The sequence below is a fragment of the Pogona vitticeps genome, chromosome 4 (assembly GCF_051106095.1).
Source record: "Pogona vitticeps strain Pit_001003342236 chromosome 4, PviZW2.1, whole genome shotgun sequence".
NCBI lineage: Eukaryota > Metazoa > Chordata > Lepidosauria > Squamata > Agamidae > Pogona > Pogona vitticeps.
Window position 1 is genome coordinate 139,250,577 of NC_135786.1, and position 27,469 is coordinate 139,278,045.

A 27,469-nucleotide genomic window follows, 5' to 3' on the forward strand; every position below is an offset into this window, starting at 1 on the left:
TATGACATTAATTTGTTCTAGCGAAATCACTGTAGAACGAAAACGTCATAATGCAAAATAAAAAAGCCTATAGAAACGCATTAAAACCCGATTAATGCGTTCCTATGGGCTTGAAACTCACCGTCCAGCGAAGATCCTCCATATCATGGCCATTTTCGCTGCCCGTGAAGTGAGGAATCCGTCCCAGAAAAGAGCCGGGAGCCATTTTTTTTACCCGTCAGCCATTTTGAAACCGCCGATCAGCTGGCTGAAAATCGTCATTTTGCTAGAATCGGTTCCCGAAGCAGGGAACCGATCACTGCAAAGCGAAATTCTCCCACTGAAACCATCGTAAAGCGATCGCTTTTGCGAACTCAAAAAGTTCATCGTAATGCGATTTTGTCGTTATACGGGGCGCTCATCTTGCGAGGCACCACTGTACAGCTGAAGTAACACAAAGGAGGAGCATCAATCACCGACACTTTGTCCCAGTTTGCAAAGACTGGCACAGAGCACACTTCTCAACCCATACTTTGTTTTTTAAAAAGTTGTTCTTTGCATAGCTATAGCATCAAGCAACAATTCTTGTACAGGTCAGATAAAACAATGTCTTATTAATTTAAATACAACAAATAAAGCGTACTGACATTTCCAATATTTAGAAAAGAAACATTGCATTTCCCTGCTCAGATATGTGTTTAATAACAGTAATGAAAATAAGACTGATGGAACTTCTGCACAAGGTGGTAACAACCATGGGGGAAGAAGAAGTACAAAAGATGCATGTTAGGCTTATCTGCACTAACCATTCACTAATCCAGTGACAACGGCTAAAGACAGTCACTCAAGATGTATTGGTCTGATATAGACTCTGGGACAGTTCAATCTTTAACAGTTATAGACTGGCCTCCAGGAGAGGGAGATATAAATGTTTTGGCTTCTCTCAGTGAAAAGTCTTTTCTTGTTATGTCTCAGGAGAGTTTAGCTACACTTTATTCCTCAGCTCTCCATTTATTGATACTTCTGACACAGCATTGACCAGATCCTGCCGTCCAGGATCTTTTCTCTTCATGCAATTTCGGATGACTTTGTAGATGGCAAACGCGGGGATAACCAGGCTGGGCACTCCTGCAAGGATTACGACGATGACATAAACCCAACTTGGATACTTTACTGAGTTGGATTTGGGAAACTGGTCCTGTGGAAAAGAAGATAACAAGTTTCAGATACTTGGGTGGGGGAACAACTTGGAAATCTAGATATCGACGTGCTTTGTATCAATAGAACATCTGTGTTGCGATGACAGGTTTCTGGGGTTCTTTGAACGCTTGTCTAGAATCCATTACTGTAATGTGAAAAGTAGTAATGGTGGGCAAATGTATGTGAAAGACAGCTTGCTTCCCTGCTATAGATAATGAAAAGACGATTGAGGTATTTTGTTTCATTTTCTGTTCATGTGGGACTATAGAGAGGCTGAGGAAGCCCATGGCCTGAGTGGGAGGAAGTGCCTCACCACAAAGTGAGAGATGTTCCCTCTCCACCAAGTTAATGGGCTAACAAGAACATCAACAGTCTTGATCAAGGGAGCATAAGAGCAGAGTGCATGCATGTCTTGTGATTTATTCCAGAATCTTCTGAAACAAACAGGAATTCTACACCAGATGCTCAGAGAGATGTTGGGACACATATTGATATGTGAAATGTTGTTTGAAAGTTTTAAATGTGTCAGAGGCGAGATTCCAGGATGAAAAAAACTGCCATTTTCATATTCAACCTTTTCACTTTCTTTCCCTCTTTCTCTCTCCCCTCACCTCCTTTTTTAAATGAGTGCAGGGTTTTTTTAAAATTCACAGAGAGTACAACCATGCTAGTGCTTGAAATCAGAATTATCAAACCCTGGAGACCACGTTTCTGTCATCTCAATGCAAAATCTAACTCAGGCTGCAACTACTGTATATGGTCAAATACCACAGGATTTGCTGCAGGTATAAAATGGATGAATTTTAATTCTTTGTTACTGATCACATGACACAAAGGTCAATTAGAATCAGTCCAGACCTTTTTGCTCCCAATGTGGAGTTTTTTTTTCCTGCCACTAAGGGACTTCTACTTTTAATTAACCAATCAATCAATCAATCAATCAATCAATCAATCAGTCAGTCAATCAATCACTCATTCATTCATTCATTCAATTTGTATCCCGCTCCCATTAGTGTCACAGCACTGCTCTGGGTGGGTGACAACTCGTAAAATAGAAAACAAAAATACAAATATTAAAACCAATAGCAATAACCCTTAAAAAAACAGATGGCACCAACTAATTCCTGAGCAGATGGAGGAAAAGAGGGGAAGGAAGAAGAGGAGGGGAAAGAAAAAAAGGGGAAGGTGGTCAGCTGGGGTTGATGTAAGAACTATACTTTTCTGAAGCTGGAACTATTCAAAAGGACTTCTTGTGTGAGCAGTTCTTTCATTCTGCAAAATGATGGTGGGACATGTCTGTGGGTGGTAACATAGGCAGTTGGGCGATAATATTTAGCAACTGCAGGAACACTCACCCCTGCAATCTGTCCTTCAAGTGTCCCAGAACTTTTAAAATTTCTTTGAATGAACAAGTTTAGCACTGAGTTATTGTATTGCTATACTACTTTACCACTAGATCATCTTGGTACAGAAAAAAGAAATAGCCGAGAGTCCTACACCTCCAATATGTAGTTTTACTTCCCCACCAGCAACCCTTCTACTTTTGAAAAGGTGAATCTTTTTGCTTTCTCTGATAAAGACCAACCCAGCATTCATGTGTGTGTGTGTGTGTGTGCGCACACACACACACACAAACAGAGAGAGAGAGAGAGAGAGAGAGGTGCTTTCACAAACGTCTTCCCCCTTGCCTCCGATATTATGAGGGAGAACCAGGAGAGTACACACATGCACACAAAGAAGCACGTCCAGAACCCATTCCTCTCCACAAAGCCTCTCTCCCAAGATACTAATTCGCTTTAAAAAAAAAAAAACAGCTTCTTCTGGGCACATCTCTTGTGGGCCAAGACAAGATAAGGAAATACTGGCTGAGAACGGAAAGTCCCTTCGAATTGCACCACTTATTCAAATAGGACTGCAATTAGACGGATTTTTTCTCTCCTCTCCCTGTATGGCTATTTGTATTGAAGAGAACTGAATGCCAGGTATGACCTGACAGTGAGAGGATGCCCTCAAGAGAATTACCCTCAAGGGAATTGAGTTGCCTTGCAATTTAGACATATCTTAACAAACACCAAACATATTTACTTCAAATTAGTAACCATATTAGAATAGCTAATTCATTTCCCTCAGGCTGTAAGCTCAGTGGTTTAGGTACTTGGTTGCAGAGCCAGAAGTTGGGAGTTTGATTCCCCAGCGTTCCTCCTTGATAAGGGCTGGACTCAGTGACAAAAAGGGTCCCTTCTAGCTCTGTAGATCCAGGATAATGATGATAAGCAATTTGTTTTATTTATTTGCCTGAACAGAATCTAGCAAGTAGAGAGAATTGTAAGGGCAAATTATGCAAGAAAAGGCACACTGAATTGAGCATGAGGAGAGAAAAGCTTATGAAGTGACTTTGGTTATGGGTTTTTCCTCCACCTCCCAATTGTGTACTTACATAATCAGGGTCCCAGGTGATGTATTGTAGTTCTTCACTAACTTTTGTCACAAAGTAAGCCACAAAGATCACTAACATGATAATGGGGCTGATAAACCTCCAGGTAACCTGCCAGAAAATATTGGGTTTGTGCCCAATCATGAACTTAATATCGTTGTTAAATCTGGTTTAAAAAAAAAAAGGAAAGAACATTTAGGAATAATACTTCAGTGAGGACAAATTAACACAGACATGTGCATTCCTTGATAACAGGCCCATATGAATGGGCCATCACAGATATTTTTAAAATCTGCTTTTGTTGTACCATAGGTAATGGTTTTCAGTGCAGTTGATTCCCACATTCAGAAGTTGGTTATCAAGTGTAGCAAAATGATGAAATGTTGTACATGCTTGCATAAAGCTATCAAAGCAACATCTAATGCTTTTAGTTCGAGACACAAGAACATTTCACAAAGGCTGCTCTTTAGCATCTGAAAATGAATGTAAGCCTGTTGAAATGACAACAGATGAAGATCGACAACATATAAACAAATGGATGCAAGTATTGCCATTCAGACAAGAATCTGATCTCGTTTAAGGGGGAAATAATGGGGAAATAATATCTAGTGCCCTGAAATCTAAACATTAGAACTAGCCCTCTTCAATAAGAAAAGCAAAATCTCACTCAAGAGAATTGAAACCTTTTAAGGAAACATTTTAATTAATTCTTGCATTAAGCAGGGGATTGGACTCGATGGCCTTACAGGCCCCTTCCAACTCAATTATTCTATGATACTTTGAGTCTATGAAATAATATCATGCATATTTGCAGTTTCTCCCAACAAAATGACAGTTTAGAATAAATAATTCCTTGTATGCATACATTTTGTTTGTTTGTTTGTTCCTATTATAGTGAAGAATTGCTTTGAAAACAATATACCTTTACATCTTACCTGTCTATCCCATATATATAGACAACCGAAAACATTTCACAAAAGGCAATTATCAGTAGGGGAATAGATCCAGCAAAATTGTCAAACAAAGCCAGCCAGTAGTTTCCAGATCTCAGCACAAAAATAAAGGCTATCAAATAAGATCCCATACAAATGAGACCTAGAAATAAACAGCAAACACAACTGTGTAATTGTTGACAAAATATAAAGAAGAAAGAACAATCAAGGGCTATTCTAGATAGAGCATATTTCTCCTAAAAGTGCACAGCTCTCTTCTGATATTATTGGCATTTCCCCCACCATCCACATGATATTAGGCATGTCTTGCTTAAGGCACTGCTTTTCCAGTAATTTTCCGATTCTTTTAATACCTCCTGAAAGCATGGTTTATTTTTAGTGTTGCCTTGTTCTAAGGGGCAGAGGTTAGTGCTATGGCGCTTTCTATTAAAACTGAAGTCTGTAAGGAGAACCTCCCCCCACTCAAAAATTTTTATCAGCATTCAAAACAACCACAAAGGAGATGCCATAGAGAAGCTCAAGAAGGAGTGGATTTCGTACTCATTTCCTGAAGATTTGTTGAAGATTTCTTAAACAGAAGTGGCTTTCTTTAAAAAGAAGAATTTGATTTTTGACAAGATTTTTTAAAGGAATGTGAATTCCCATTAAATTGTGTTCCTTTGACACCTAGTAATAAAACTGGGAGACAAACGCTGAGTTTGGAATTGCCCTATGAAATGTTGGCAAAAGAACAAAATCAAGCTAATTAAATCATGAACATTTATTCTTTCCAGCCAGATAGTAGTCTGTAGTTCATTGTAAGAAAAAGCAGAGTCACCTCAAGGATTAATATATATATTTGGCATAAGCTTTCATATACTGTAGTTCACTTCCTCAGATGCATCTAGCAGTGGGCTACCATCCTTTAATGCTTATGTCAAATAAAAACTGCTAGCCTCTTCTAATAATATGCTGTCTGCAATGTAGTTTCACTCTGAGACTCTGAACAAAATTGATTCATGTTATACTGTGACCTGTGTCTCAAAAGTAAACTTAATTATCTCATACTGAAAATTTAAAAATTACATAATTTAACAATTTTAAAGTAATTCACAAAATAACACTTGACCTCTGGTGACCATTTTGCCATCTCATCAAGGCTGTACCTCACCCACTACATCATCATTTCTAGCTAACCTGTAACAAGTTCCTTAGGCCATTTTCTGGGTATGATGTTGAGATCTTGCAGAGGTACCATCACACCTTCCATATTTCCAAACATAGATGATAAACCCAAACAGAACAACATGATAAAGAAGAGGATGGACCACAGTGGCGAGACAGGCATTTTGGTGATTGCCTCAGTGAAGACAATGAATGCTAAGCCAGTTCCTTCAACACCCTGCAAAAGACATTAGTTGGTGCAATTAAAGATGAAGTAAGGTTGTTGTTAGTTTTACAGTTCTGTGTTTGTCAAAATATCACAATTTAAAACTGTGTAAGTTGTTGTTGGGTCTTCGCTCATCATTATCATTTAAATACATGTAACTGTTCCTTTCTCTTTCACTGCCCCCATCCTCAATATAAGAATTTACAATGATGTTTACTAGCAGTTGGTTTAGAACATGAAGGATAAGTATTTCTTCATAGAACACAAAATTTACAAATAAAATTTACTACCACAATTTTTTCCTTTGTTGATTTGTCCAGGTATTCCTTTAAAAGTCATCTAAATGGCTATCCATTATTACTAATGGTAAGAACAAAAAGAAGCAACTACATCAAAGCCTCAGACACACTCAGTATGCCTCCCTACACCATATACTAGGAACACAAGACAGGATGCTGAGCTTGTTTTCTAAAAGTGTCTGACTAGAAACTATTTGAAGTAGCCCAGAAAATATCAAGAAGAAAAACAAACTTCATGAAGTCTGAATATGTGAAAAGGTAAGTTGGTGAGTTGCGGGCAAAGACAGAGAAGAAAAATGTAATAGTGGGGGGGTATTAAACTTATAGGATAATAATCAGTAAATCATAAAATTCCAAGCGATACCTCCCCTCTATATGCATGTGTTGGTAAACCTCTACTGTACTATAATATTGCTTCAATTCTGCTATAGCATATGCATATATTATACATGATTCCTTCCATGTTCCCTTACATCATTTAAAAATGATTCTAGGTCACAAGTTTGAAACGTCAGGGTTGCAAAAGTTGTTGGATATGTCAAGTTGTACCAAGCCTGCATTTCTTCAAAATTATCCTGTGTTATGTTACCTTCCGGCAAATCAAATGCATTGGTAAGTGTGAGGATATTTCTGCAAAAGAGAAAGAACAATGGTCAATGTCTTTTCCGTTTTATCACATAAAATTTTGTTGTTATGAGCAAGTTGTCACAGTTGACTTATCTCGTTTATGCAGGCTTCAATATGAAAACATTGATATTGGCTTTACCAGATCTGTCAAGACTGATTCCTTTGGAACTTTAGAAATAAACACCTTTATTACAGCATGACTATCTTTACATTTGGCAGTAACACTGGGGGGGGGGGGCAATGACTGAGAAGCTGTTAATAGGAAGACATGAAAGCATCTTACTGGCTGAAGCAATCGTCATATCGCTCTGTCGCTCTGAATCCAATGATTGTATATATAACAGTGGCGGCATAAACAGATGTGAAACCATTCACCACAGAGATAATCAGAGCATCCTTCTCACAGTTGTTGCTGCAAAACAGACAAATCACATGTGAATTCAGAACATTTTATCTGTAGTTTTCGGATATGTACTCATGTGAACATACAGTGATTAAAGTGTAAGATCGCGAACTGAGGTCTTGGTCTTGTTACGATCTCTCTTTATTTTATGTAACTCACTAGTTTATTGTGAGGACAAAATGGGATGAAGGAGAACCATGTTTGCAACTCTTTCTAGCTCCTTGGAGGAAAGGTGAGATATAAATTTACTAAATATACATGCTGCATGCATGCATGCATGCGTGTGTGTATACTCTCAATATGAGATTAAAATATGTATGAATGAAGGGATATAATGAGACCTCAAGGATGATTTGACAACCTAAAGTTGATTGAGGGCAGGCAATGTAAGCCCCACTTTTTATGTGTGGGTGTTTGGGTGTATCTGTGAGACAGAAAGAGAAAGAGAGCGCGAAACAGACAAAGAGATAGAAATTTCCCTGACTGTTTGAGACAAAATAATTCAAAACTTGTTTAGCCATTTCATGGCAAGATAGGAATACTGTATAAACAATACACAGAATTTCTGAAGAGCGAGAGATAGAGAAAGAAAAAAGGAACTTCCATTTTGACCTACGTTGCCTTGCACTTTCCATTACTCCCCAAATGTCTCTCTCTCTCCTAGATAGTTATGGAATAGGACTGATGAAATTTAATATCAAGAACTGCCTTGTTACAGATTGTGGCAATATGATCTTGCATTGAACTGGTGTTGAAATGGCAACTTACTGAACTGAATTATAGCTGGAGAATGAGATGAGGCCTCCAAAAGCAAGTGAAAAAGAATAGAATACTTGTGCTCCAGCATCTAGCCAGGTGGCTGTGTTAGCCAGTTCTGCAACCTGAGGAAAACAAGAGGAAAAAAAGGCCTTTAACCAGATGAGACATATATTGTGATTTTTGCAGAGGTATCCCCAAGTGACAAAAGACATCATCATAACATGCAGTTTTCCAATTTCTCTCACCAGCATAATTTTCATTTGGTGTACCATATGCTATGACCAGTTTGTTGTTCTTTAGTCATTAAGTTGTGTCTGACTCTTCGTGACCCCATGGACCAGATCATGCCAGGGTCTCCTGTCTTCCACTGCCTCCTGGAGTTTGGTCAAATTCATGCTGGTAGCGTCGATGTGACTGTCCAACCATCTCATCCTCTGTCGTCCCCTTCTCCTCTTGCCTTCCCACTTTCCTAACATCAGGCTCTTTTCCAGGGAGTCTTCTCTTCTCATGAGATGGCCAAAGTATTGGAGCCTCAGCTTCAGGATCTGTCCTTCCAGTGAGCACTCAGGGTTGATTTCCTTCAAAATGGATAGGTTTGTTCTCCTTGCAGTCCAGGGGACTCTCAAGAGTCTCCTCCAGCACCACAATTCAAAAGCATCAATTCTTCGGCGGTCAGCCTTCTTTATGATCCAGCTCTCACTTCCATACATTGCTACTGGAAAAACCATAGCTTTGACTATGCAGACCTTTGTCGGCAAGGTGATGTCTCTGCTCTTTAAGATGTTGTCTAGGTTTATCATTGCTTTCCTCCCAAGAAGCAGGTGTCTTTTAATTTCATGGCTGCTGTCACCATCTGCAGTCATTATTGAGTCCAAGAAAGTAAAATCTGTCACTGCCTCCATATCTTCCCCTTCTATTTGCCAGGAGGTGATGGGACCAGTGGCCATGACCAGTTACAGACTGGTAAAAACAGGCTTAATCTGCAAGTACGATTTCTAAACTAGGTATCTTTGAGGAAAACCCAACGATGGCAGGGAAAACAATCATACAGAATGCTCATTCCCCTTCATATCTGGGTTCATCCCAATAACTCCACAACTTGAACAAAATAAAAGCAAACACTAGCAGATGCTGAGTTGTGCAATCTGCTCTGCCTTGTACTGGAATCATCCTATACCTGTGGCTGTCAGGTTCAGTAAGTGCTTTTGGACAGTCTCAGTGTGACCTTTTGAAGTTCGCCCACCTAATGATTTGGTCAGTAGATTTAGAGCAGTTGGGATTCTCCTTAGTTTGTCAAGGGAGTTTGCAAGGCACTTTGTCAGTGTCTCCAATTTTTCCAGGGTGTCAGTCTCACACAGTCCTCGGTCATTCACAGCAGCTGGTTGATGATAAGCTTCATTCTGCCTCTCAGGTGAGGAGAGTCTTGGGCGTGAGCCAATTTGCACTGGCCTTGTATTCTGTGAGGGAGTGGACAGGTGCTAGAAATTCCCCAAGGGCATGCTTAGGGTGGTTTGAGTCTGCTTCCATTTCAGAGAAAACTTAGTTGTTATAGAAAAAGTGCTTTAAAATCCTTTCATTCTGAACAGCATAAGAGGTATGTTCACTAAATGGATGGGGTATGTATGTATGTATGTATGTATGTATGTATGTATGTATGTATGTATGTATGTATGTATGTATGTATGTATGTATGTATGTATGTATGAACGAACAAACAAACAAACAAACAAACAAACAAGGACAGGGATGGGAAATGTGTGGCCCTGCAGATGTTAAGTACAACTTTTTTCCAGTGTAACCAAGGTAGCCAAGAGTAAGAAATGAAGGACATTGCCATCCAATATCTAGAGGGTTACACATTCCCCATCCCCAGCATTAGATGGTAGAGAGGAATGGGTTTCACCATGCAAAAGCACTGGCTGATATATGAATAAGGACATATCACCCCACTTTTTTAATATCTAAAAGAATGTTATTACTGTGGGTTAGCAGTATAAACATGAACAGAGTAAACACTGCTAGCAATTGGCAATTTCTGTTTTAGTGTTTGTATGCTGTGAATTATGCTCCTAATTAGAAAGATCATAAAAAGAAGAAAACACTTACATTAGGTGTGAAAAGATATACAATTCCATTGACAGATCCTTTCATTGTCAAGCCACGGATCAGGAAAATAGTGAGCACAAGATAAGGAAGTGTTGATGTTACATACACTGCCTGGAGAGAGAGGAAAGCGTGTAACTGAATGATAGACATTCACCTTTGTTACCCTCTCTTTCTCCTTCCCTCCCTCTCTCTTTGAACCTGCTCAGATCTTCCATGTTGATCACAAGGGCCTGCCTGCAGGCCCATCATCAGAGTCAATCAAATTGGCAGGAAAAGTTTAAGCCTTTTGGCAGGAAACTGCTCTAACAGACATATATCTGGCTTCTTCCTGGTTAGCCTTCAGATGAGCTTTGAAGGTCTTCTGTTTCAATCTGCCTTTGGATAAAGATGGTTGAAAGAATAGTTTATTTACGGTCCTTAGACCAGTCACATAAGTATAAAACCTTATAAAATAAGGTTATAACCACCTTATAAAGATGGTTTTCAAACTATAAGGAGACTTATAAACTGTTGCTGCTGTCTATTTTCACTTGGGATGCTCTTTTAAATTGAATTGCTGTCTAAAGTATTTTATGTTGTTGCTCTATTATTCTTTTAAAATCATTTTACAGTTTTTTTTTTTTTTGTTCTAGATTGTTTTAAAACCCATCTCTGCCTTGGAAGAACTTGTTTTGGACAGTGGAATAGTGATCCTATAATAAATTCTGTCTCTCACACCAATGAAATTTAGATTGTTAGTTTCCTAAAGTACAAAACTTTTGTTTTGGCTTTATTTTGTTTTGTTTATTGTTTATGATACTTTCTGAAGTGCCATACATGCAAATGTATGGCACCATGATATGAAGTATAAACTAACTGTGCCATTAAAAACTGCACAGAAAGCATCACTTCATGAGAAAAAAAAATCTAAACAATAAATTTAAGCATCCACATAGTGCTTTCAAGTGTTTTAAGATTTTTGCATATATTGGGTGAAGTGTAGTAGCAAGTAACAGCTACAATAAGCCCATCGAATCAGTGGGGATTTGGTGCTTCAATATCTATGTAAGTTCCATTGATTCACAGGGCCTACTCCAGTTGCGACTTACATTGGATTTCAGCCATTGTCTCCCAATTATAAATTGTAATTGTGGTATGGAAGCTACTTCTGCTTGTTCTGGCCCTTTCCTGTCTCTCTGGTATTATCTGAAAAAATAACCATGTGGCTCAGGTGAATGATGTGGCACAAGAAGGGTCAACATCAATGGCTGGAACCCTACTGGTGTTTTCTTAAGATTCTTGCAACTTGCCATGGCTAAATACAGCTAACTGATGAGATGCACTTCTTGGTTATGCAAACAGCAGCATGACCAAGGTACACCAGCGAGTCACACCACAGCACCTCATCAAATAACCACAGCAAATGACACAAATCTTACAGTCACCAGTAGGATTCTGGCAAGCATCTCCTACTGGATTTCTCTCTCTAAATGGAGAGTAAGACTGGATCACAAATGAAGCGGCCCAGACACTAAAGCAACAATGTAGGAATCTCACTTCTGTCTGTACTTACCAATCACTTTTTCTGAAATGGCTGTAATACTTATGAAATAAGATCCCTAAATGAAGGAACGTCTCTGCTGCTTATACATCTTTTCATGATTACTTAAGCGTATTTTTTAAATTGACTAGACATTTTTGGGTACCCATGGGATTTGCAGCCTTATGTTTACAGCTTTAAAATGGAGAATGGACAAAGGATGATTTTCTGGGAAGAAATGGCAGTTTTAATGTATTCTTGAAGGCTCCTACTCCAGTCCTCTGAAGATGCCGGCCACAGGGACTGGCGAAATGTCAGGAAGAACAACCTTCAGAACACGGCCAAAGAGCCCGAAAAACCCACAACAACCATCAGTGGCAGTTCTGTTAGGAGAAGGCTTCACCCTTCCTATGTTCATTAATTTTCCTCTGCAGCCCCTTTCTCCCCACAATTATTTAATAGTCACTCCCCCACAAACAATTCTGTCCCCAGGCTCTGAACCCATCTTGTGGACCAGTGTCTCTGCTATTACTTTTTCTCATACAAACAAGACATGGGTACCTTGCCTGTTGTTTCAATGCCTCTGATTGTGCACACATACAGCACTCCCCAGGCGCATGTTAAACACAACAGGAGCCACCACTGCAAGGTTCCAGAATCATCAATAGAAGTGGAAATGTTTAATGTCTTCCTGTACCAGAAATAATCAACTGGAGAGCTCCTTGCACATTCGTCTAAGAAACCTGAAAGAAAAAAAAGAGACAAACCAATTAAGTGACAGTGCAACTTAGGGGGATGTGCAGGCCTCGCTCAGATATCAATGGAAGTACTGTTTGCACATTACCCATAAATTCCAGCAGAAATTGTACAGGAGAACACCCAGTGATCTTTGCCAAAAATCATACCTGAAAATCAAGTATATCTGAAAATATATGAGTTTAGCAAGGAAGGGAGGAATTGATTATATATTCAGTAATGTTTCGGTAATTGGATTTTAAACCTAAGGTTACCATCCAATCAGTGTCATTTTAAACCTAGGGCTACCACTCAATCAGATAAATCTTATTTGATCAGTCAATTAGTCAAAGCTAGTAATTTGCACAAATCTGCATATAACTGTAGCAATAGTTTTGAAGGGTGAGAAATAAGTCCTATTTTTAGAAGGCACGTGCTTATACTATAGCAGACACTATCTTTGGTGTTTGCCTCTGTTTAGAGGCAAGGGGAACGTTTCTCTTAAGATCATGCCTACTATGTATAGATTTTGGCAGTTCTTTACAGTTTTTAAAATCATGCTTAATTAATGAAGCCTAAGATGTTACTCATTATTTGGGGATGCCTTCTCAGTTTGCAACAAGATTAATTGTTACATTGATTCAAAGTTGCTGTGCTCTTTAACAATAAATATACAATTATGGATCTTTTGAAAGTTAAGCTTCAACAAAGTGCTAAAATATCATTCATTCTTCTTTGACCTTTAGACATCTAGCAGGCGCACAGTATAGTTCACACAAGAATACTTTAAAATGCCATAGAATTGCCAAATGAAACTAAAACACAGTGGTGCCCTGCTTGATGACTACCCTGATAGATGACAAAATCACTTCATGATGAGGTTTTTGTGATTGCTATTGCGATCGCAAAATGATGTTTCAATGGGGAAAATCCGCTTCACGACGATCGGTTCCCTGCTTTAGGAACCAATTTTTCGCTTCCCAATGATCAAAAACAGCTGATCATCAGGTTTTCAAAATGGCCACCCGCTGTTTTCCGGACCTATTTCCGGAAGACAGCGATCGAAAATGGCTTCCCCTATGGAGGATCTTTGCTGGACAATGAGGTATTTCACCCATTGGAACGCATTGAACCGGTTTTCAATGCATTTCAATGGGTTTTTTTTCTTTTGCTTCACAACGATATCACTTAACAGCGATTTTAACAGAACGGATTAATGTCGTTAAGCGGGGCACCACTGTATAGAAAACCCTAAAAGCAGTGTCAAAGTTTATTGTTATGGTTTTAGATATACATATAAACATTCAGGAACCAGCACTGAACTCTGCATGCTATATACCGCAAAACAATAAAGAGTATTGAGGTATTGGTGTTATGCCCTAATAGTAAACGTATTAAGACAAAATAATTCCAGTATAGTTGTGAGGATACAATACATAGGAACAGAGCTGTACAGCCATATTGAGCCTGGAAGACAGGATTAAAAACTAATAAATAATGGTAAATAATCCTGGTACGTAGTGTGGTACAGAATATTACTTCATTGAGTAGCACAAATTCTGTTGCTTTGTGTAGTAAACCACACCAGAGTAGGCCCATTGAATCAATAGTAAGTCAACTCCTCTGTACTTTCCATTGATCCAAATTAACCTATTCAAGTTGTAACTTATGATGCTAAAGTAAACCACAATTAGAGTAGGTCATTTGAATGAATTAATCCTATGAAGGATTTGACTTATCAAATCCCCACTAAGCAACAGGGTTTTAGCCACTACTACAGTAACAGCACTGGCCAGTAAGATAGATGTTACTTTCCATACTTTCTGTATTTAACGTCACTCTGACTTCACAACCCTCTCTCCCCATGTGTATTGCATACATTCATAAAATGCAATACCTCTTCATATCTGATGAAGTGGACTGCTGTCCACAGAAGCAAGCACCACAACAAATGTGTTCACATTTAAGATATACCCTTGGGACTCTGTTGTTTTTGCTGCAGCTGACTAATATGGTTGCCTCTCTGGAAAATGCTTACAGTATCTCCGAGGCCTGCCCAAACAAAAAAACTTTAAAAATATTAGGAACACTGGTAGTGAGCCAACCTAGTGAGCTTCCCTTGGAAAAAGATTTCACAGGATGTGAAACATTACTGGAAAAAGCCCTCTCATCATAGACAACAGCAATCTGAGGTGTACTTCATAACTATATATTTTTTAAAAAAATACATCCAAATGTTTTCTGAATCTGAACAAGATAATTATTTTAGTTTAGTTTTAGTTGTGCAGTTGCAGGGTAGCTCAGTTAATAGAGCTTCTGGGCTCCCGATTTCCACTTTGCCTGGTCAGTGAGAGTTAAGTGCTGGGGCCTGTAAAAGGGGCCCTGGTGCTGCTGCTGAGATTTCCCTGTTCACTGTCAGTTGTACTCATGACAGGCACTGCTTTGCACCACAGTGAAGCAACCTGCTTATGGCAGCACTGTGAGGGCGAAATGGGTTGAGAAAGGCAGGAAATGATGGACTTTATAGCAAGGTTGGCTATGCACCTGCCTCAAGCCATTTTTGCAATACACCTGTAGTCTGTGGCAAATATTTTCCACACAATTTTTTTTATTTTTTTTATTCATTGTATTTATACCCAGCCTATCTAGTCATTTCGACCACTCTAGGCGGCTTACAACATAAAGCATAACAAGTTCAAGAAAAAATTATAACAATTAATTAATTAAATGATTATGCAAGATGGGAAAAATACAAAATAAATCAAATAAAGAGGAAAAAAAGGAAAGAAGTCAGGAATTAACTGGAAGGGAAGACCTGCCTATACATCCACGTCAGGCTCCTCAGCCTCACCTCCTGGCTCACGCGGGTGACATGGGTGGAACTAGTTGGGAGTAAGCGTTCCACCAAGTATCGAGGTCCTAAACCATTTAGGGCTTTATATGTAAGCATTAACACTTTGAAGTCAATGCGGAAACGGATGGGCAACCAGTGTCTTGGCCCACCTGTGTCTTGTTTTGTCCCCAGAGTCCTCTCTTCCCCAAATAAATCAAAATAAATAAATTTTCCTGTTAATATGAAAGTGTATGTGGAATTATTTAAAGAAAAAAGTGATTGGATTGAAAGATCGGTTGTATAAAATGAGATCAATAGACCAAATGAAACAAATCCTTCAGAATAAGAATATTTCATGGTTGAATTATCTACAATTAGAAAGATGAATGGGTAAGGAAATATAACAAAGGTAGAGAATGCACAAAGTATGAAAAATTCTTATTATCATATGAAGACATTCAGATGACTGATTCAGTAAAAGGTACAGTGAATAAAATTTATGGACTTCTTGATTTAGAGGATGAAAAAAGGGAGAAAGAAGGATTGAAGATAATGTGTGAACAAGTCATTGGAAAAAGAATAAATGGGGAAGAATGGAGGAAGATATGGAAAATGAGGGTTTTAAGATTTATGTCACTGAGAATAAGGGAAAACTTTTTTTAAACTGGGTCTAAGATGGTATTTAACACCAATAAAATTAAATAAAATTAATGCTAATTATTTCAATGTCTGTTGGAAATGTGAGAAAGAAATTGGTACATACTTTCATATGTGGTGGGAATGCAAAAAAGTACAAATATTTTGGAAACAAATTTTTAGAGACTTAAAGCAAAGCAAAAGCGTGCTGCTTATATACCACCCCATAGCGCTTCAAGCACTCTCTGGGCGGTTTTACAAGTTAATTATGCAGGCTACACATTGCCCCCCCCCCCAATGAGCTGGGTACTTGTTTTACCGACCTTGGAAGGATAGAAGGCTGAGTTAACCTTGAGCCAGCTACCTGGGATTGAACCTCAGGTTGTGAGCAGTTTTAGCTGCAGTACAGCGGTTTAACCACTGCGCCACGAGGCTCTTAAACGACATATGTGAAAAAGATATAGAATTTAATTCCGAGATTGCTTTGTTATCAATATTTGAGAATGTGGAATGTGATAAGATGACTAAAGAATTGATAACCAATTTATTAACAGCGGCTAGACTGATAATAGCTAGGCAATGGAAATCAAAATCTGAATTTCAAATCAATGAATTGTATAGTGAAATATGGAATATAGCTATAAATGATAAACTAACTCGTAATTTAAAAGTTAAGAAAGGAGAGTTGAAAAAGAATAATTTTTATGAAATATGGGGCAGATGTGTGTTAACAAGAGGAAAAGGGAAAGCTCCAAATCAAGAATCAATGCAGTTCTGGAGATGAGGACAATAGAAGAAAAAGAATATAAATGGAGGAAGAAGAAGATTACAGCAAGAAGAAGATTACACCATTACGCCTATGGTGGTGGGGAGCACAGTTAAATTGTATTTCAGTTTGTGTATTTTATGTTTATGTTTATATTATAGATATAAAAATATAAAATATTTTAAAAAGAAAAGAAAAAAAGAACTCCCTCATGAAGGAAGGCCAACTCTTCTTAGTGTCCTATGCCACAGTCCCTACCTGTTCTGTTGTCATTAATTGGACATTCACTCCAAGGCAGTGGATCTTGGAAGGAGTTGAAGAAATACCACATGACCCACGCAATAATAGTATTATAGTATAATCCCACCAGAAAGGAGACAAACATCGCCGCTATACCTGTAGGAACAGAGGAAAACACTTTAAGCAGATCTTATAGTTTGTGAATAAAAATATCAATTATAAAAATCTGTGTCACTAAAAAAAAAAAGAAATGTACCTTAGTAACTCCCAAAAGAAAAGAAAAGCAAAGAAAAAAAGAAAAATTAAGGTTAGAGCTTGGAAGAGTTACTTTTTGGATTATGGTTCCAGAATCCTTTAGGCAGCATGGCCATCATGAGTTCGTATAAAAGTAACTTTTCTAAAGATTACATTTTTCTGTCCAATCTTCTCCCTTCCCATCAAATGATTAAAATGATAGATACTAAAAAGGATTCACAGAAAGCGGCAGAGGTCAAGGCATTCATGAATAACTACACTCTAAGGCATCTGAGGCCACAAAATCCCTTTATCAATAAGTATAAGAGCTCAATGTTAATTTCAAATAATGGAAGAGTCAATTTTTTTCCACACGTATCTTCCAATATACATGATAAAAGGCAAATTGTTCAGTTCCATTTACTCTTACATTTGTTTGTCTCTTCCCTCTTCACTGATCACACTCATCCTGTACTTACTTTGGAAGCTTTTATCTTGCTGTATTTATTTAGTAATGTTTAAAATAAGAAATAGTAATATTTAATGTAGCATAACGGTTGCTGTTGTTGTTGTTGAAATTCTGTATTTTGAAACCATTGATAGATTGACATAGATTCACGGCATACTCTCAGGTTTGCTTAATAATTTAGCCGTGGCATCAGCCTGTTAATAGGCCATTTTGGGTATACACTGGTTCAGCTGTAGCTGAACGCCACAATGCACTTGCTTTCCAACATAGTAATTGGAGAGCAATGTTCTATCAGAGTGAAATTCATTGAGTCTAGATGAATGGTTCACAGAAAGCAATCCAGCAAGGAAATCCACACATGGAGTCAACTTCCATGAACAATTCTCCCATCAATGATCAGGACAAAAGCTTTTACTGACAGAATAGTCATTTACTTACTATTTATAGATGGTTCATAGGATGAAAATGTGGTGCCATTTCATAACGGAACATACAATGTGAACAAGGCACGGCTACTTCACATTAAACAAATGGACCAGAATCTTCTTAACATGGAGAAGGGCAAGCACCCAAACAGGGCTCCCTCTAGTGGCCTGTCATTTACCAGACTCACTGCCTGCTGATTGTGAAATTAGGCACATGATCTGAGCTGAGGGGACAATTTGCACAACTGCCCCTGCCGCCTAGAGTGGTCCTAACCGACCAGATAGGCGGGATATAAATACATTTTTTTAAAAAATACAATTTATCTCAAGATTTATACGATCTGAAGAGAAACCAGAGAATGTTGGCTTGGTTTGAAAGTAACCTAATAAGACAACTATAAATGTATGCAAGAAAATATGTGTACCATTCATTTCACCCGAATTTTTCCAAAAATATTCAAGAATCAAATACTGGTAAAATTAGCTTTCAGATATTGATTGGATCACCACTTGCATCTATTGGGATTTTGAAATTCATGCAATGTACCTGTATCTATCCGTATGTGTAAGACAGGTGTGTTCTGAGATGGGTAACAATACATATTAACAACATTAACAACAATACATATTAGCATACATATTAACCAACATTATTGGTTAACAACATTCGTATTAAAAACTCACCTACTCCCTTCAAGGCAGGATGGATAGAACTCCAGACTCCCACACTACCTTTTCTGAGCCTTTGCCCAATGGCAAATTCAAGGTGAAGCAATGGGATGCCTTCCAGAATCAGCAAAATTAGGAAAGGGATCATAAACGCTCCTGTAAGAGTACAATCCTAAATGAGTCTGTTGTATAGAAAAATAACAAGAACATAACAATGTCTTGGATAAAAAATCAACAGAATGAACTATGAAAGCAAACATGGTAAAACCCTTTATGAAAGATATACGTTGCTACACTGTTTTATAAGGAATTGGTCTAGAAAAGTGCACTGATATTTGAGGTGTTTTATTCAAGCCTTTATCAATGTTTACTTATAGCTAATTTAAATTTATATCCTGTCTTTTCGCCAATTTAATCTTATCTCTCTTAATGCATGTATACCCCACCTCTCCAAACAAATCACAGATTGTTTTACAAGAATCTTTTCTACAGAAACAGGCTGAAATAAATAAAAATAAAAAGGAGAGGGGATTAAAGGGGCATTGGAAAGCCTTCCATTTCCTTTACAACACTTTACAGGAGGGAACCTAATGTCTCTTAACAAGCTCTTGTTTATCTGTTCTCTTTAAAAAGCATGAATACCCTCATTGCTTAAGGTAGTGGCAATCCCTCAGGTTACATCTGGGTTGAAGGAAGATTATTTCCAATGGCACCTGAGCAACAGGCAGTCAGTGTCTGTTTAACTAGCAATGTAACGGTGGGGACTGGCCTAGAACTGCGTTGCCAAAGGAAACTTCGCAATGCAGCATTTTGGTCACCAATTGTATATTCTGGAATTCCTTCATGGAGGTGGGGGATTCATTTTACACTTACCGTAAAGTCATGCAATAATGGCCTTAAGCAAAAAGATAATATTTAACCCAGGTCTGTTATTTCTGAATGCCTAAACTTTTCCTAAAGATTAGTCTGAAAATTGATTTACAAACATGTTTGGTAATCTCACCAGTGATGCCACTGCGAAATTTTTCTCAAAGTAAATACTGGCAAAAGAGTTTCTTTCCCGGGGACTACAGAAAAGGACAGAATTAATTTCCACTACTATGATTGCTCCTCTCTCAGGTGATCATATCTGTATTTCTTTTCCAATGCATTTTAACATTAGTATGGTTGTTCCTCATAATCTAGACACGCAAGATGCAATATCCCCAGGGCACATTGCCCATATCATCCTGTTCAGTACAACAGTCCATCTGTGGAATATTTACACTTCTTCGCTTAAAAATGGGGAAGACGAAGCATACGTATGCTCTCATAGGGTTAAGCTACTTCTACATCCCCTTCAGAATAGATGTTTGGAACACACATACGTAGCCAAAATAATGCGATTACCAGAAATGTCTGAAAGGTGAAGTGTTCTTACATGTAACAGCAACATTTTAGTGGATCTCATAATGAAGGCTGATAATACTTGACATGCAAAACTGCATGCTGAAAAGGATATTGAGCCATTCCTTTCCTAGAAGGAGCTTGAGAATTCCCAATAACAACTATGGTTGGAGTTGGAATGTGAGTTTATTTTATGAACTGCTAGATAGCTCAGTGGTTTAGGTCTACCCAAGGTTGGGGGTTCGATTCCCCACTGTGCCTCCTAGATAGGAGTTGGACTGCAGTTCTAAGATTTTTTTTAACTGATACTTACAGTATATAATCATGTAAGTAAATATACTGACCATGTAAAACATTCCACATATTAAGTTTCAAAATCATCATGCTCTGAGTGAAGGTGTATGACTGAACATTTATCAAAATCTTTTTACTGAAATGTAGTGAAAACAGGAGGCAAGGAGAAAGGACAAATCCTTGAATAAGGTCTTTTACAATGCAGAAAGAACATACAGCAATCAGTGGTGGCAGCCTGAGTCTCTTTCAGATGATGTCAAGCTGGTCATTATAAAGAGTAGATCAGTACTTTAGCAAGGAAGATATTCGGTAAGTATATTAACAAAGAGATTTAGCAGGATATGGATGCTAACCAAGCTCTTGCATTGGCATATGTTTTCAAGAAGCCTGCTTATGTTACCATCTGGGCACTAGCTTACTTTCAGAATGAGAGGAAGACTGAATGATAATGGAGCAAAAGTTAGTAACTCTCCCCCTCCCTCATTTGTCTAATATTTATTTTGATGTGTTGGTGGATAAAGAGGAGGATTTCTGTATGAGTAGTTGAATGATAACACTCTGCACCCTGGTACGGAGGAACAAGGCAAGAGAAGGGGGTTGTAGAAAGACGGTGGCCCACTCACTAGCCCACTCACTCCATTGCCCACATGCAGCTCACATCAGATGGCCCTGCTAGAAGAAGCAGACTTTGGCAGAGAAAAAGAAATCCGTCAGCTGAAATGGGGCAACAGACATCTTGCATTTTTAATACCGTTTGGTCACAACAACCACCCTGAATTATTTTTAATGAATGCACAGGATTCATGGGGTCACAAAGAGTCGGACATGACTTAACGACAAAACAACCAACAACAGGATTCATGCTAACCTCACCAGCTCCAGACCACAGACAATGTAGGGACAAAGAGAGTAGCACTGTCCCCATGTCCTGTTGTCAGGTTTGCAAAGACACCTCGCTGGCCATTTCATTCTGGGAAACAGAATGCTAGACTGGCAGGCTTAGGAGGCTTATTTATAATGGAAGCAAAATCAAGCCAACACTTCTGGCATGTTCCAGTGCTCCTTGTATATAAAGTCCCCTTCACACAGAAATATAGTAGGTGAAAACAAAGGTTACCCTTCTGGCTGGCATTATAGTTTCAGATGTTCAGGGAGTTGATTTTTTAATATCAGGGAGCATTAAAATGCATCACTTGCAGCCATTCCCATGTATATGGCATACTGCAGACCAGAAAATACCGGTATGTTTGCTTGATTCAATGTATTGTATAAAATCATCCATGTTCTGAGTAAGTAAATAAATGTATATGTTCTTAGAATGCAAGAAAACTAATCCAAATGAAAAATGAATCACTAAAGCCCCTCCTTTGTCCCAGAGCATTATGATTAAATTAGATGTATATTGGTTTATTTTTGTTCTAGACTCATCCTATTACAGGAACTCCCCAACTGCATGATGTTAGCATGCTGCAAGAAAAACTATAGCATGTCTTATAAAATTAAGGTATCAAAATTAAGGCTTTGATCTATGTCTCTTCATATCGGGAAACCAGATGCTGTACTGAATTACTGCTGTGCAATGATCGAATCCTCAGCAAAAGGAATGTAACAGGATTCTCTGATGCAGCAGATCCTGTAAGCACCACCACTACTATTGTTGAAGCACAGTCGTCTCCTTAAGCCCTAATTGACTGGGTAAAATAAGGAGGTGGAATGAAGAGAACATTGAATATAATGCCCTCAGTGGTGGAGGAGAAATTTTCCTTTGCTCTGGAAATATTTCTCAATGTAAACTGTCCCTTCATCAGAGGGGAGCTTGTGTAATCAGTATTTGGAAATATTTAAGCGTATGCTTTCTGATGCTGAATATTGGAAGCTCATCCTACTGCAAGCAGTGGTTTAGGGAATATGATCCATGCAATCCTGGGTCTAAAAGCTACACTAAAGGACCTCAATTCCATAACTAGAAACAATCACCCTTAAGAGGAGAAAACTATCTGTTCCTTTTTAATGAAAGTCTATCTCAATTATTTGGCAAATTAGCTTGCTTTTGCTTTGTGACTGGCAAATTGATAGCATGGCCAACGTTTGATGTCTCCAGATCAGATCACTCATTAAGACAAATACTTCCTCGTCTTACAATGTTAATCCCTCCAGACGTACAAAGCTTTCCATTCAAGTGCCTTAGATATCAGACAAGCAAACAAAGTGGGTTATCTAATTAACTAATTGCAAAACAAAAGCAAGTTACTTTGCTAAGTGTGGGATTGAGGCAGCTTGTAATTAGAATAGATACCCATTTTCTCTTAAGGGTCTTCTGTTTCTAGACAGTAATCTGGTCTAGCAAGCCTCTCAGTCACAATGCACTAAAAGATGTATGAGTCTGGAGGGATAATGACGTCAAAGGAAAAAGAAAAATAACGTTTTTGAAATTTATTTTTAACAAAGAAAGAGCGCCTACACATCTGGCGATGATTTTTGAAACTTTGATGTTTTGTGTACACCATCTACACCACTGTAATGCCCTGCCTGATTAAGACCTGTAAGTTCCAGACTATGTACAAGGAACACACGGCTTTTTGTTGGACTATGAATAGCCAACCAGGGCACCATCTACAATCAAATATGTAACTTTAACATTGGGAGAGGCATTTCAGTTACCACCAGCAGAAGTAAAATCTGAAATGACAACTCTGACATAAGCCTGCAACTCTGATTTTGAAACTGACTTCTTCTGACAAAGGAACCCTATTTGCATGCTTCACCATGACCTTTTCTTTTTTTCTTTTTTGTACTTTCCACACCACTGTCACGTCCAGCCAGATGAAGACTTGGAAAGGTTGAAAGCCACCTTTTGTTTGTTACATTGTATTGGCTGTCACAATCTCCCTCCCACACATGCCGTCTCGCCCACTAAATCCCTTCCAAGATATTATAATTGTGGCAATTTGTAGCTCAAATATAATGGCCTGAAAATCAAAAATAGAAAAGTGTAGGAAAGCCAGAGCTGCTGGACCCAAAAAGCCAAGTCACTTAGTAAGTAATGGATTGATGGAGAAGGAAACAGAAGGTGTGGTCAAATGATAACAAAAGAACGTGTCTGATCACGCAAGAAAGGGCTGCTTTGCAGGGAGTGATCTCCCTTATAACTGACCCTTCTGTCCATGGAGGGATTACTCCAGTCCAGCTCCCCAAAACTGCTGCTGGACCAAAAAGGTGTAGTTTGGGCATTGATCAGGGTCGGACTGGTTCACAAGCTCGTGTATTTTCTGCGATTACCAGAAAATAGCTTGTACTGGACTCTGTCACAAGCAGTCCAAAATGAGATCTATTTCCCTGTCTGATTGTACCCACACTTGTGCTATGTGGGATGCATGTATAAAAACATATTCAGGTACATCTACTGATTTAATATGTGGAATGAAGGCAAGGTATAACTTATAATGTATTTATCTTCTAAAATGTTGTCTAAATATTAATGATTAGTTAACTCTTATCTCAAAAGTTTGTCCCAAATAATATTATAACGTAAAGTATCTACTTTTGCACATACTTTTATTGCATGATATCATTACTTCAAGAAGACCTTTGAGTTTCATAAGAGAGCTTTTCGGAAAACAATTTTGACTTGCCTTGCATGGCTTACGGGAACTCCCATTTTATACCTCTATGACTCAGTTTCAGTGTCACAGAAACTGATATTCTGGGAGAACCCTATAAACAGGTGCACCTAAAAAAAAAAACCCAAGGATCCTCTCCATATCATTTGTTTGTCATGGAGTCCCGTGGTGACTTTGCACCATAGCTTGTTTCCCCAAGAGAACGAATCATGGGTAAAAGGTTAGATGCTGTTGCTTGCAGTGGAGAGAACAACCAACAAGCACGCTGGCTCATTCACAAGCCAGAATTTTTAAGATGTCTGGGTTTTTATACATCCTTTCACACTCTTTAATTACTGCTGCAATCCCATTAATGTTTTACTCAAGAGTAAATCTCAGTGAGTTCAGTGAGTCTTTATGCTAAGTAAACACAACCACAAAGCACACTCCTATGCATCTCTCTCTTTCTCCAACAGATTCTACAGGTTCTTTCTCAACCCTGTGATTCTGTTATTGGAAAACATAGCAATGTAAAAAAAAAATTATCACTCCCTTTGGCACAAGCAGTTTCCCGCAAATAAATGTCCCTCTCCAAAATTTCACTAATTGAAAACATACCTCCTCCGTGGCTTTGGCAGAGATAAGGGAATCGCCATACATTGCCCAGGCCAACACAAAACCCAATACAGGTGAGCATATATTGTGCTTTATTATCCCATTTGGGTCTTATGTCTGCTTCAGTAGTCTCAATAGTCTCCAGTTCCTCGTGGGAAGGAATTCTCCCCTCTAGGCCAGGATTTGGTAGCTGCAGCTGCAGCGGCATCATGCAGTCTCTGTCTTAGATGCTCAGGCTCAAGAATCTGTAGCTGATTCTAGGACTGGTCAAAATGAAAGCCTTGACTGCTGGCTTCAGCTCTTTATAGTGAACCTTTGACACTAAACTTGACAGTGCTGACTTGGGAGAGAAAAGAAGCGTCAGCAACTCATCTGATTAACCAAGGTTACTCTAAAACTTATTAATGCCTTATCTGCCAAAGCTCCAATTGAATGCAATCACTGCTTGGTATCAAAGCTATCAAAACAGATTGTGGCAATTCACAGGGCAATTTGCAGCAGGGTACATACAGCAGGATGTTTATGTAATCCTTACTGTGCCAAACTGCATTAAAAATAGACCAACAGGAAAACATGTACTTAGTAGAATCCTCATTCATAGGTTCCTGTAATTCCCCACACCATGAATGGGCCTTCTTTCTGTCCATCTGCACTGTGGTGGGTAAAGAGAAGCCTCTAAGATATTGTTTGACTACAACTCCCAGCAGCCCTAGCCAGTATATGAAGAGGCATGTTGGAAAGTACAAACCAGCAGAACCTGGAGGGCTACACTTTACCCACCCATTACAGACAACAAACAGATGTCTATTAAAAAGTCAACAGACTAGTATAAGACAACCAAGGAGGCTGGATTAATTCATACAGGGTATTTATGTGTTTGTGTACATTAGAAATCACACCTGATGGCTCCACACTCAACCTTTCTACTCCCTACACACTTGTCTTACAGAGCTGAGAAGTCATTATTATCAGTAACCAAATGGTTTAGGTCTCTGGCTGCGGAGCCAGAGTTTGGAAGTTCAGTTCCTTACTATGCCTCCTATGAGTACAGCAAACATGTGTGGCCTTGGGCAAGCTGCACAGTCCCAGGATGCCCACAGAAGAAGTGAATGGTAAACCACTTCTGAGTTTTCTCCACCTGGAAAACCACTAAGTTGGAATTGACTTGAGGGCACAGGATTATTATTTAGATCAATTACAGAGGTCAGTTACAGAGGAATATAATCGCATAGGTGCATCAACTGGTGAAATAAAAATTAAGCTAAAAAGTTGATTTATTTTCATGTGCATGTTATGGTGCCATGGAATTAATGAGAAGTAGCTAGAAAAGCTGCTTTCTTTATTCATTTGATTTGTATTCTAGCCTTCCTTCCAGGAGCTCATGATGACATAGGTGCATGATGCTATCCAATGTCATATTCCATCTGCCCACTGAGATACGTCAATGTGACAAAGCACAACTTCTTCATGGCCATAGATGTGAAAAGATTTACACTCAGCTTGTGCCTCCTTTCTATCCAATAAACAGTGCAGAGATTCCCATCATCCCTCCTGTCTGTCTAATAATTTCTACAGCTTCTGAGTGTAGATGTGAGACCTTTTGCTCATGTCCCCATCACTGAATAGACAACATTCAACCTTTTACTAAAACAGCTTTTAATTATTTACCACATTTGTATCACAACTTTACACCACATTGTGCTCAATGTAATATTTATTTATTTAAGTATTTTTGCCCTACATTGACAGTTCTTGTTTTAGTTAAACATGGCCTTCAGGTTGGTATGCAGCAATAATTAAAATAACAATATTAACGGATAATAAAAGGTAAAAGAAGTTACTGGGCAAAATGCTGTTAGCATAACTTTGTGAAGTTCAAACTTGATAAGGTGCCATAAATATTTAAGTTACACTAATTAAAAGCTTCTCTCATTTTTGGTTCTGAGGTTCTCCTTCCCCCCTCCCCGAGGAAACCTCTGGGAATTTTAGGATGGGGGAGGGAGCCTTTGAGAGTCTAAAACAGTTGCCAAATCCCTGCTGCAGGATCAGGACTGCTAGTGGCACTTTTTGATTTTTAAAGGCTCTCCTCTCCACATCAAAGCTCCCAAATTCCTCCCCAGGGAAAAAGAGAGACCTAGGGAGCCTCAGACCCTAAAACAGGGGAGAGGAAGCTTCTAATTACTGTAAGTTAAATATGTCTGTTGCCTGATTCAGATTATGCAGCACAAAGTTATGCCCACAGGATTTTGCCCAGTAAATAAAATCAGAAAGAAGATCCATAAATAAAAAGTAAAAATTATATGATACCATGTTCCCAAATACCTTCCTAAATAACATCATAAAGCAGAAGTGGGCAAACACAGTCTTCCAGATGTTGCTGGACTGCAACTTCTATCAGCCCTAGCAAGTATTGTTAATGGTGGGAGGTGATGGGAGCTGCCATTCAAAAAATATCTGGAGAACGACATTTACCCATCCTGGCACAAAGCATAACATGCAACATGTAGTTGCTACTCAAGAAGAGCTTCATTGACCAAAGCAGACATGTGGTCAAGCAGGAGCAAGGCGTTAAAGTGAGGCTTGCCCACACTGATAATGAAGTTTCCTTCACATTACAGAACGGGTGCCATTATCATGTGTACCTACACCATCCCTTGTATTATTCAGAGCTTTAGGGGAGTCAGTAGACTTAGAAGAAATAACTTATTGGTAACTCATCTATCTTTGAACTGTGGCAGGAAGATAGCTTATTCCCCAAAGTTAAAATCAGGATCTGAAATTAATCCTTTGTTTTAGGACATAAATCTCCACGACGATTTAAAACAGTGGATTTTGTCACAAGTTCACTCTCGCTAATACTGGGGTGGGGGATAGGGGTAAGGTTCAGTAGTATGTAATATCACTGGCCATCATGTATAAT

The 27,469-nt window shown here is 38.7% G+C and overlaps 1 protein-coding gene across 1 annotated transcript; it reads right to left on the reverse strand.

Annotated features, from left to right (window-relative positions):
• Nucleotides 1-656: 656 nt before the first annotated feature.
• LOC110080905 (sodium-dependent neutral amino acid transporter B(0)AT1) lies at nt 657-27,395 on the reverse strand. Its single transcript, XM_020797176.3, has 12 exons — nt 24,553-27,395; nt 18,671-18,811; nt 16,877-17,014; nt 12,210-12,391; nt 10,130-10,240; nt 8,033-8,145; nt 7,145-7,273; nt 6,708-6,864; nt 5,743-5,947; nt 4,549-4,708; nt 3,617-3,779; nt 657-1,177 (listed from the first exon to the last, which is right to left on the reverse strand). Exons 1-12 carry the CDS (start codon nt 24,758-24,760, stop codon nt 965-967), a joined length of 1,920 nt encoding a protein of 639 aa, XP_020652835.1. The 5' UTR covers nt 24,761-27,395; the 3' UTR covers nt 657-964.
• Nucleotides 27,396-27,469: the final 74 nt, after the last annotated feature.

Coding starts and splice junctions, on each gene's coding strand:
- LOC110080905 (XM_020797176.3), bottom strand. CDS start 24,760: ATGATGCCGCTGCAGCTGCAGCTACCAAATCCTGGCCTAGAGGGGAGA. Junction 10,241..12,209: donor GCATTGAAACAACAGGCAAG/GTACCCATGTCT, acceptor CTCTCTCTCCAG/GCAGTGTATGTAACATCAAC. Junction 8,146..10,129: donor TATATCTTTTCACACCTAAT/GTAAGTGTTTTC, acceptor TGTTTTCCTCAG/GTTGCAGAACTGGCTAACAC.